This window comes from Podarcis bocagei (genome assembly GCF_964188305.1).
Source record: "Podarcis bocagei genome assembly, chromosome: 7".
NCBI lineage: Eukaryota > Metazoa > Chordata > Lepidosauria > Squamata > Lacertidae > Podarcis > Podarcis bocagei.
This window is the reverse complement of record NC_138132.1, coordinates 79,735,895-79,747,552: the sequence shown is the minus strand read 5'-3', so window position 1 is coordinate 79,747,552 and position 11,658 is coordinate 79,735,895. Positions and strand designations below refer to the sequence as shown.

The following is an 11,658-nucleotide window of genomic DNA, read 5'->3' as shown; positions in this document are numbered from 1 at the left end:
GCTAATAACAAAAATTCCTTAATTTAACTATGTGATGTGTGAAGATGGATTCCCCCCCCCTCCATGGGCATTTGGGGTTGTAACCAATGCTGCATAAACTCGCTGAAATGAGTGAGCAGGACTAGCACGTGTCCATTAATTTTATCAGCTATATGCTCAAGTGTAACGCTATAACACTTGGACCAGATTTTTCTTAACTCACCAAACCTTCAATGCTCGATCAGCCGTTGAAAGTCCAGCCAAACATGTGGAAACAAATTTGCTCAAAAGGGTTCCAAGACAGGCAAATGTCAAAACCTTTATTTATTTACAACAGTCTCAAAAAAAATCAAAATCAAAAATCAACAACATAGGAATGTTGGGGGAAATCAGAAGTTAAGAGAGAAAGAATGAACACAAAAGTTAAGAACAGGTACATTACATGAGAAAATTGTGCTATGTAACCTTCTTGGGTGGAGAGGGGATAGGAGACCAACACTATAAAATAAATCCACATGCAAGGAGGAGATCCTCATTTAAGCCAGAGATATTCTGCTTTTCAGTACCTTCCTGGTTTCTCACCCAATGCATCCCCCCCTTTTGCTTTTTAAATATTTTTTTGCATAGCTCTATATTTAGAATGCAAGTCAAACCTGGCCCAGAACATTCACATGGAAAAATCTCGACTTACTGCAACATTGAAAACTGGATATTCAGTTATAACCCAAGAAGTAACAATTGGGCCAGCTTGCCTAAAGCTGTGGTCCAGAAGAGAGACAGTGTGACCTAGTGGTTAGAGTGTTGGGACTAGGACCTGAGTGACCAGGGTTCAAATCCCCTCCCCCACTTGGTTATGAAGCTCATGGAGTGCGACTTTGGGCTAGTCACTGCGTCTCAGTCTAACCTGCCTCCCAGGGTTGTTGTGGGGGATAAATGAGTAGTGGGGGAGCCAGGTGTGCCACCTTGAGCTCCTCGGAGGGGGGGAGAGATGGGATATAAATGCAATAAAATAGATAAGCAAATCAATCAATACATTCTCCGAGCACAATTCAAAGTGTTGGTGCTGACCTTTAAAGCCCTAAACAGCCTCAGTCCTGTATACCGGAAGGAGCGTCTCTACCCCCATCGTCCAGCCCAGACACTGAGGTCCAGCGCTGAGGGCCTTCTGGTGGTTCCCTCCCTGTGAGAAGTGAGGTTACAGGGAACCAGGCAGAGGGCCTTCTTGGTAGTGGCGCCCGCCCTGTGGAACGCCCTCCCACCAGATGTCAAGGAAATAAGCAGCTGTCTTATTTTTAAAAGACATCTGAAGGCAGCCCTGTTTAGGGAAGTTTTTAATATTTAATGCTGTGTTGTTTTTAACACTCAATTGGGAGCTGCCCAGAGTGGCTGGGGAAACTCAGCCAGATGGGCAGGGTATAAATAAATAATAATACAGTGGCACCTCAGGTTAAGTACTTAATTTGTTCTGGAGGTCCGTTCTTAACCTGAAACTATTCTTAACCTGAAGCACCACTTTAGCCAATGGGGCCTCCTGCTGCTGCGCTGCCAGAGCACAATTTCTGTTCTCATCCTGAAGCAAAGTTCTTAACCTGAAGCACTATTTCTGGGTTAGCAGAGTCTGTAACCTGAAGTGTATGTAATCTGAGGTACCACTGTAATAATAATAATAATAATAGTAATAATAATAATAATAATAATAAATAAACCACAGGGATGGATAACTTTTCTGCTCCACCCCACCTCCCTGGGAAAAGTTTCCCAATGGGCAAGGATACCAACCTGTCAATTGCCTTACCCATGTTTGCCTGCACAGCTGATTGCCAGGGTTCGAAATGTAAACCCCCTTGCAGCTCAGCCTTGTGGGCCAAACAGGAAAGACTGGTGGGCCAAATTAGGACCGGAGGTTCCCCCCCCTGTCTGAGCCAGTTGTGCTTCTAAAAACACCCTACAAGGGAGCAAACCCCATTGAGCATGGTAGGACTTACACCTGAGCAATAGATTGCACTGCCTAAGTTTCCGGGGGGATGACCGAGACGATATATCCAGGCAATTTTGAGTAAAAATGATCTATGACCAGGTTTCATCAGGGGTGGCTGGGATAGGTGATGAAAAACTGGACCTGATATTCAAAGCTCTGGTTGTTGAATCAGTTGGGGATCTTATCCGTCAGTGAGCAACCATAGAACTTTTTTGTTTTGTTTTAACTGCAGAGTCTAACTAGCTTACTTGACGGCAGGGGACCATTTCTTTACATTTTAATGGTGATTTTTATTGATTTCTCATTGTGTTCCAGTGGAACAGATATAACATCAGGAAACGTTCTTGTTTCTAGAGGGGGAATCGTTGCTTCTGGGACCTATTGTAAAGCAGAAGAACAGCACAGATAAATCACCCTCCCTGCTGCATCCTCTTTGGTTAGAATATGCTGAAATCTGGGGTTTTAATTTTGCTCCCCAAAGCATCGCAACTATGCTCCTGTAGGAAGGTTTTGTTTGAATAATAATAATAATAATGGGGGAAATGGATTGGGGATATATATTTAATCTAAGCGTCAATGTGGATTTAAATACACCACTGGGAATGCAGAACTCCCACCAATTCCAGTCTCCATGAGAATCCAGTAAGAATTCCTGCCACAGTGGATCCGTAGGACCTCCAAGGAGGCAAATTCCATGAGGCTCCCTTGCTTGAAACGCTCTCTTCAGCAACGATGATTTACAAAAGCAACAAGCAGAGGACCCTGCCTGCCTCGAGTTTTCCCAGTTTGTCTGTAAATCAGTCCGTGCCATCTCTGCTGGTGGAGACCATCAGAGGATTTATATCAGTCACCGTGGTAAATAACGGGCACTTTATTACCTTCCCGGGAGAAGCAGCTTCTCTCATAAGGAAAATTCATGGCACACAAATTATGATCAAAAGAATGAGGAAGCTGTGCCTTCCTTCAACCAAGAAAAATGAGAGAGGATTTCAACCAAGGGCTAAATAAAGCTTCAGATAGGTCCAGACCAGTGCTGAAGCAACAGCCCTAGCCTAGCTCCTTACTGCCTAGGACCACTTGTTCTGCAAGGAACTCTCTGTGGTCCTGACCTTCCACCATCTGATCTGTGCTTCATCGTACATTCTTTCAGTACCTCCATGTGTCCAGACCAGTGCTGAAGCAACAGTCTTTGTCTAGCTCAGTGTTTCCCAACCACTGTTCCGCGGCACACTAGTGTGCCGCGAGATGTTGCCTGGTGTGCCGCGAGATGTTGCCTGGAGGGAGGCGGGCGAGTCGGGCGGCGAGAGGCGGGGCGGCGACGGTGAGGAGAGGCCGCCCAGCGCGGGGCTCTCGCCGTCTGCCTGCCTGGCTGCCTGCGAGCTCGGCGGGCAGCGCCTCCGTCCGCAGCGCCCGCCTCGCGGCTCTCATTCCCTGCCAAAGCTCACCCAGCCAAGCCGCGCTCTCCTTCCTGCCTCGCTTTGCTGCCTCCTCCCCCCCCACCCCCAAAGCTTGGAGGTTCCCCGGCAAGGGGGAGGGAAAAAAATGAAACTTACACTTTCGTGCGTCCCTCCCGGCGTGACGCTGCGCGCTGACGTCACGGGGCTGTAATGGTGGTGTGCCTCGAGATTTTTTTCATCAAACAAGTGTGCCTTTGCCCAAAAAAGGTTGGGAAACACTGGTCTAGCTCCCTATTGTCTATTATCTCGCCAGATCCTGAACCTTGTCTCCTGCTGAGAGCTCTCCGTGGTGCTGACCTTCCACGGTCTGATCTGCAGTTTGCCATGCTTTGCTCCAGTAACCTCCAAGGGTTCCAGCCAGGGAAAGGAAACTACCTTCAAGAAGACTGCCAAAGAGCCAGCACTTAAGAGGAGCTCAGGGTTGGACCAGGTAGGCTTCCAGAGAACCCCCATACTTCCTTTCTTAGGGAAGAAGAGCATTTCAAAAATCAGATGAACAGTTCCAGTTGTTACATAGAGCTGTTTCCCAGCAAAGAACACAAGTATCCAAGCATGTAGAACATCACAAAAGATGCCTCATTCTTGGACCAAGAACCACACTGACCTCTGAGATTTTGCCATGCTCACAAGGGCTAGAAACACCAGTTTAGAATTCAGAATTAAAAAGGGTTAAGACAAATGACTGTCACAGGACTAGGGTGGGTCCTGGAAATACATAACTCGCGTGGCAAAAGCCAGAGTAAAGAAATCTGATATGCTCCTGGCCTCCCTACCCCACGTTCATCCTATTAGTGGGTTGGTAAGATCCACATATCTATCTATGAGAATTTTAGGTCCTTCTTACATTTGGCCTTAAGCTGGTTATTCCTGTCTTCATTTGTACTCCTACCACCTCTCGATGTTTTCATATGGGAAATTTAATCAATGAATTAATTGCATTTATATCCCACTCTTTTCTCCAAGGAGTTGGAAGAGTCAACAAGGGTCATGCAATTCAACGCCCTGCAATGCCGGAATCACAGCTACTCGCCATTTCTGTTCCTGCTTTAAGTTGCTTTGAGACACCTCAATGTCTCATTTTGTCAGAAGTCTTTTTTATTTAAGTATTTATTTAAGTATTAATTAGGAAGATTTAAGTTTTTTATGCACGTAAATCTGCTTTTTCTTTTTCTTCTTTTCCCCTGTATTTTCTTCTTTTCTTTTTTCTTAATTGTTTTTTCTTTTATTTTCTACAATGAGATTGTAAATGCTTTGTATATGTGTGTAATTTAAATTAATAACGATTATTTTTTAGAGAGAGAGAGAGAGAGAGAGAGAGAGAGAGAGAGAGAGACCTCGGTGTCAAAAAGCAATATATAAACAAAGCAAGCAATTAAAAAAAACAACCCTAAACTGTGTGGGACAAAGGCAGAAGTGCAAGCTTGACCTCTGTATGTCCGCACAACCATATCTGAACAGGGTCAGTTCTCAGCCTGCCTAAGCAAAGCTAGAATCCATCTATGGGTGCACTCCCCCTCTGTCTGCATCCCTGTTAAGTAAAATGTTTCAAGAAGCACTGCAAGGAGCTGGACTGGACGGTCCTTTGGGTCCTTTCAACTCCTCAGTTCTGTGATTCTAAGCAGCCCTTAATGAGAAATTCCTCACCTCTTTTTTTTTAGTAAAACAACCTGCTATGCATACCAAGTCCGCTGCTTAGTTATGCCATCCGTAAGACTGATGGGAATCAGCGATGCTTCAAATGTACTTGTTAATGGAGTCGGTTTGTGGTTTCATCTGGGGCTTAATGCAAACTGTCTGCTCGGAACAGGCAGCCCGCGGGGGCTGTAGGGCAGGGCAGAGGGGCGGGAGGGCAGAGGGAAAATATTTTTGTTTGGCATTTTTAACGTATCCGACTCTATGTCTCCCAAGATGATATGGGAACTGAAAGCACAGTTGCACTTTGGAAACCCGCACTCCTCTGTCTTCAGCGGGGGTGTGTGTGTGTGTGTGTGTGTCCTCCTCCAACAACATTAATAGGAGGAAGGGGGTGCAACCTCCCCCACAAATTTGCACACTCTGCCATACAAAAAAGCACCCTATTAGGGGAACAAAAATTGCCTGCAAAAATGTCTATGCGGGGAAACACTTGCACACAAAACCAGTGCATTTTATTATCTTAGTTATTTACTGCACCTATATCTCAGCTGCTTTCTCCAATGACCTTAAGTACCTGGTACTCCCCCCCTTTAATTCCCAAAACATCCCTGTGAGGTAGGTTTAGCTGAGAGCACCAGTGACTGGCTCAAGGTCACCAAGCCAGCTTCATGGCCATGTTGGGATTTGAACTCAGGTCTTCCAGGTCTGAGTCACTCTAACCACTGGGCCACACTGGATCTTAGGAGAACTGAGCATAAAAATAATGACTTTTTTTTGGAGAGGGGCTTTAAAAAGAAAGAAAGAAGCAAGTTGCTGTGGCAGGTGTGGAGTAGTGGTTAGAGCATCAAACCTGGGAAACCGTGGTTTAAATCCTCACTCAGTCACTGGGTGTGACTTTGGGGCCAGTCACTGCCTCCCGGGCCAAAACTACCTCACAGGGTTGTTGAGGGGGGAGGGAGAATCAGATACACTGCCTTGAGATCTCTGGAGAAAAAGCTGAGCTATAAATGCATTTAAATTAAAAAGAGTGATGCCTCCATATGTTTGAAGTGAGCATTCCATGACATCACAGAAGGCAAGCTAATGGGAAAGGAGTCCATGTGGTTAAGAGTGTCAGACTAGGACCTGGGAGAGACCAACTCTATGAGCCTATGAACTGGGAAATGTATGGGTGACCAAACTGGTGGGATCATATGCAGGGTACCAGAATACCTCTCCCCACCCTGGCTGGCTCCTGACTGTCTTCCACAGTAAGAGTTTAAAAAGCTTCCCATTCAGGTTGGATAAATATAGCCATCCCAGAGAAAGTATGGCTTTCTCTGACTCTTTGCTTGTTTCTGAGCTTTGTCTCCCACCACCAACCTCCACCCAAACCAATGGATTCTATCCACCCAGAAGTAAAAATGTCAAAATGTAAGGGTGTCTGTTCTGCTTTGCACTCAATGCTCGATTGTGCTCCAAAGATCCTATCACTGCCTCTGGTTTGTAATATTTATATATTACATTTGGGACATGGGTGGCGCTGTGGTCCAACCCACCGAGCCTCTTGGGCTTGCGGATCAGAAAGTTGACGGTTTGAATCCCCGTGATTGGGTGAGCTCCCTTTGCTCTGTCCCAGTTCCTGCCAACCAAGCAGTTCGAAAGCACACCAGTGCAAGTAGATAAATAGGTATTGCTGTGGCGGGAAGGTAAACAGCATTTCTGTGCGCTCTGGCTTCTGTCACGGTGTCTCGTTGCACCAGAAGCAGTTTAGTCCTGCTGGCCACATGATCTGGAAAGCTGTCTGTGGACAAACGCCGGCTCCCTCGGCCTGAAAGCGAGATGAGCGCCACAGCCTCATAGTTGCCTTTGACTGGACTTAAGCGTCCAGGGGTCCTTTATCTTTTTGACCTACATTACATTTATACCACCAACCTAGGAGGTTCCCAGGTTGGTAATGACTACCTATGGCTCAAATATATCATGAGGACTAGAAACTCGGGGGGGGGGGATGCACACAGAGATCCAATGTGAGCTGGAGACAGACAAATGCCAACTGGGGTCCATATTCCTGGCGACAACCTCAGCTTCTGTCTCCATGGCCTGGAAATACAGAGCCTAGCTTTCAGGTTTTCATGTGTGCAGTGGCAACTGGTGCCCATTGAGACTGGCACCAACAGTAGGCAGAGCCAAAGACTGGCTGAGACAGAGCCAATGAGAGGCAGAACCGATTCAATCCAGGTTTGCCCCCATCCTCTGCCCTCTGCTGAGTTCTACAAAGGGCAGCTCTGGGACCGAGGCTGGCAGGGCCGCCCCCTGGACTGGGTGGCAGACAAACCGAGACTGGATAAGGGCACATTGAGATGGGCAGGGCACAGCCCCTTTTGCCCTAATGGGCCAGCCTCTGCTGTGTGCCTGAGGGGAACCAGAGGCAGCAAAAATAAGAAACTATGCACATCTTCCTTCAACCATGGCCACATTCACACTATGACTCCACTTTAGTCAGCCAGGACTGCTTCCTACAGAAAATCCTGGGAACTGTAGTTTGTTCCAGGTGCTGAGAGTCGTTAGGAGACCCCAGTTCTATCATTCTCACAGCGGTTTAGCATAAGGTTACCAGATGTCCCCGTTTCCCAGGGACAGTCCCCGGATTTACAAATCAGTCCCCATACAAAATCCATTGAAGTTGAAAAGTGTCCCTGGATTCATTGAAAAAAATCTGGTAACCTTGGTTTAACAGCCGATCCCTTGTCCCAGCGAGCTTTGGGAACTGTAGGTCTGGGAGGGGAATCGTAGGATCTTCCTAACAACTCTGAGCACCCCTTAAAAAAAACCTACATCTCCCAGGATTCTTTGGGGAAAACCATGGCTATTTATAGAGTACATGCTTGGTGTGGATGTGGCCAAGGGCACCCCCAAACTGGCAATTCTCCCACCACCAGACACCGCGTACGACTCTCCCACGTCCTTCCCGATAAAATTAAAACACAAGCAGGTTCAGAGCAAAGGTAAGAGCAGGTAAAGCGCAGATCAAACTTGGGAGCAGGGGGAGAGCAAGGAGAGGAAAGTGGAATTGATTTTCTTTCGGACATACAAAAAAATATTCTTATAAAACTAGACACAGAAATCCAGCAAGTCGGGCTGGAGTACAAAACTGGTTCAGAGCTGGAAAAGAAGACCCCTGTCCCCTAAACCCCACAGGAAAGGGGATCAGCATAATTCCATCCCCTGCCTCTCCTACCCCCATATCCATGGGGGAAGACCTATCCTGCTGGGGTCTGTCACAGGATAGGACAGGCTTGGTGGTCTTCAGATGTTTCGAACTACAAGAGGTGGCTGCTGGGAGTTGCAATTTCATGGCCCTCCCTCGCCATTTCCTGGGTGTCATTTGTGAACTCAGAGTCCTGCCCTTAGACAGAATCATAGTAGCGTGGTGCTGGAAGGGGGCACAAGGGTCATCTAGCCCAACCCCCTGTAATGCAGGAATCTTTCACCCAAATGTGGGCTCGAACCCACAACCCTGGGGTAAAGAGTCCCATGCTTTACTGACTCTGCTATCAAGGTGATGACAGGCAAGACCCAGAGCAGCCTCCTCCAATCTCGTACCCTGTGGCTGTTCCTGGACTCCGAATTCCATCAGTTCCAGCGATGACTTGGTCTAACAGTCGGGGCTGATAGGAGTTGGGGGTCCCCAAAATCTGGAGGGTGCTAACTTGGGGGAGGCTGAGCCAGGGCTTCAGATCACCTTCCTTTTGTAACTCTGGCAGGTCAGAGGGGAGAGCTGAACCTTACATTCCTGGCCATCCCTCCCCAGCCTCAATATGCCATCAGACTTGAGAGTGGTGAAGTGGTTAGAGTGTCGGACTAAGACCTGGGAGACCTGGGTTCATGTTCCACACAGCCATACAACAGAACCATCCCTTTCAAGGCAACCCTCTTCCCAAGCCTAGCAAACCCAGAATTGGACTTAATAATCAGATAATGCTGATTATCTGAATACAGTGGTACTTCGGGTTAAGAACTTAATTCGTTCTGGAGGTCCGTTCTTAACCTGAGGTACCACTTTAGCTAATGGGGCCTCCTGCTGCTGCAGCGCCACTGCCGTACGATTTCTGTTCTCATCCTGAAGCAAAGTTCTTAACCTGTGGTTCTATTTCTGTGTTAGCAGAGTCTGTAACCTGAAGCGTCTGTAACCCGAGGTACCACTTTATTTGGAGTTGTTATTTTAACCCTTGTACAACTGCACTCATCCTACGTGTCTGTTTCATAGTTTCGCTTTTTGTCCTTTGATTCCCATCTGTTGTTGCAGCTGCTCTCTCTGTTTTACCTCGGGTTGAAGACACTTTGAGTTGAGCGTGTTCGAGCTGCGCTCCGCGGCAACCCAGAAGTAATGGAGCGCATTACTTCAGGGTTTCGCCGCTTGCGCATGCACAGACGCTCAAAATGACATCACGCGTATGCGCAGACGCGGCAAAAAGCGACGCACACGTGCGCAGACGTGCCATCGCTAGTTACGTTTACCTCTAGATGTGAACAGGGCTCCAGAACGGATCCCGTTCGTATCTAGAGGTACCACTGTACATTATAAAATGAAATTTGTGGTCCCCGCCCCCAACTCCTCGGCTACGAAGCTCGCTGGGTGGCCATGGCCAGTTGCTCCCTCTTGGCCTAACCTACCTACCTCGCAGGGTCATTGTGAGGATTAAATGATGATGAGGAGAACTGTGTATGCCGCCCTGAGCTTTTTGGAGAAAAGGTGAGGCACAAATGCCACAAATCGAAGCAAACGCCCACCAGCCCTGGCTGTCAGGGAAGCCACTACTGGTGCTGATGGGAGTCGAAGTCCTGCAGGGTTGGAGAAATCTGACCCGGGTGCTGCCCACCATCCCTGCACCCTTAACCCACAGTAAGAGCAAGACTCTTGGGGACACAAGAGACATCCCAGAAACGGCAAGTGAGGACTGTAATTGAAAGCATCCCTGGACATCTTCCAGGACTCCTGCGGGAAAATCCAGTTTGGGGGGAGAAGAAGAAACAATATACAAAGAGGCCATTGGGGAAACATGGAACTATAGGACTGTCCCATTGGGCAGGGGGATCTTGAATCCGCTTCTGAGCAGGACCAGGCAAAGGCACAGCCCCACCCCGATGGCCACCAGCACCCCTGCCAGGGCCTTCAGGAAGGAAGTCCGGCTGCGGGTGAAAGAGGGGGGCCCCATGATGCTCAGCAGGGCGGTGCTCACAGTCAGCGTGTACACGATGGAGACCCCCGTGTTGAGGGCCACGATCTTGCCGAACTTGGCAAAGGGGGCGATGATGCAGAAGAAGAGGGGGACGGTGGCCATGACGGTGGTGATGGCGCTGGAAACGATAGCTACGCCCACGTGGCTGACCGCCTCGATCGTCCTCCACTGGCGGCTGGAGTTGGGGTCCTGAAAGGAGGAAACACAAGTGGGCGGGGGGGAGAAGTGTGTTACAAAAGAAGATAAAAGTGTCAACATTGAGCTAAAGCTAAAACAACGGCAGACCAAAGCCAGATTTAAACTTGCTGTCAAATTACATCGTCGACAACAACAACAACAATTTATTATTTATACCCCACCCATCTGGCTGGGTTTCCCCAGCCACTCTGGGCAGCTCCCAACAGAATACTAAAAACACGATAAAACATCAAGTATTAAAAACTTCCCTAAACAGGGCTGCCTTCAGATGTCTTCTAAAAGTCAGATAGTTGTTTGTTTCCTTGACATCTGATGGGAGGGTGTTCCACAGGGCGGGTGCCATTACTGAGAAGGCCCTTTGCCTGGTTCTCTGTAATGTTGCTTCTCGCAGGGAGGGAACCGCCAGAAGGCCCTTGGCGCTGGCCCTCAGTGTCCGGGCTGAACGATGGGGGTGGAGACGCTCCTTCAGGTATACTGGGCCGAGGCCGTTTAGGGCTTTAAAGGTAAGCACCAACACTTTGAATTGTGCTCGGAAACATATTGAGAGCCAAGGCAGGTATTTGTGGTCTCGGCAGCTGCTCCCAGTCACCACTCTAGTTGCCTCATTCTGTATCAGTTGTAGTTTCTACGTCCCCTTCAAAGGTAGCCCCACGTAGAGTGCATTGCTGTAGTCCCAGCTAAACATCTGGATAGGTTTGTCCAAACGATAACGCTTTTTGGAGCAGGTACCTACTTGTGTATCAAGGAGCAGGGAGTTCCAAAGTTTAAAACTCCATATTAAACCTAGCAGTTCGAAAGCACGTCAAAGTGCAAGTAGATAAATAGGTACCGCTCCGGTGGGAAGGTAAACGGTGTTCCCGTGCGCTGCTCTGGTTTGCTAGAAGCGGCTTAGTCATGCTGGCCACATGACCTGGAAGCTGTACGCCGGCTCCCTTGGCCAATAAAGCGAGATGAGCGCGCAATCCCAGAGTTCGCCACGACTGGACCTAATGGTCAAGGGGCCCTTTACCTTTACCTTATACTAATAGCCAAACCTTGAATTTGTCCCAGTAGTGAACCAGGGCAAGAGGGTCTCACTCCTTCAGCATTTTGCACCAACTGCAGCTTCTGGACCAAGTGCGAGGGAAGCCCCACACAGAGCACATTGGAGTACAGTGGTACCTCGGGTTAAGTACTTAATTCGTTCCGA

At 48.2% G+C, this 11,658-nt stretch overlaps 1 protein-coding gene and 1 long non-coding RNA gene across 5 annotated transcripts in view; both read right to left on the bottom strand.

Annotated features, from left to right (window-relative positions):
* Nucleotides 1–279: 279 nt before the first annotated feature.
* On the bottom strand, nucleotides 280–4,667 carry LOC308592074. The gene is made up of 2 exons (XR_014010348.1): nucleotides 3,632–4,667; nucleotides 280–3,144 (listed from the first exon to the last, which is right to left on the bottom strand). It is a non-coding gene; the product is annotated as an uncharacterized lncRNA (long non-coding RNA).
* A 358-nt stretch (nucleotides 4,668–5,025) lies between these two features.
* The window catches only part of DISP3 (dispatched RND transporter family member 3), an 88,025-nt gene continuing 81,392 nt past the window's right edge, over nucleotides 5,026–11,658 (bottom strand). For all 4 annotated transcript variants that reach the window (XM_081202925.1, XM_081202926.1, XM_081202923.1 and 1 more), the window contains exon 21: nucleotides 5,026–10,460. In XM_081202925.1, coding sequence (XP_081059051.1) covers nucleotides 10,098–10,460 — 363 coding nt within the window. In that variant the 3' untranslated portion in view covers nucleotides 5,026–10,097. The remainder of the gene's footprint in view (nucleotides 10,461–11,658) is intronic.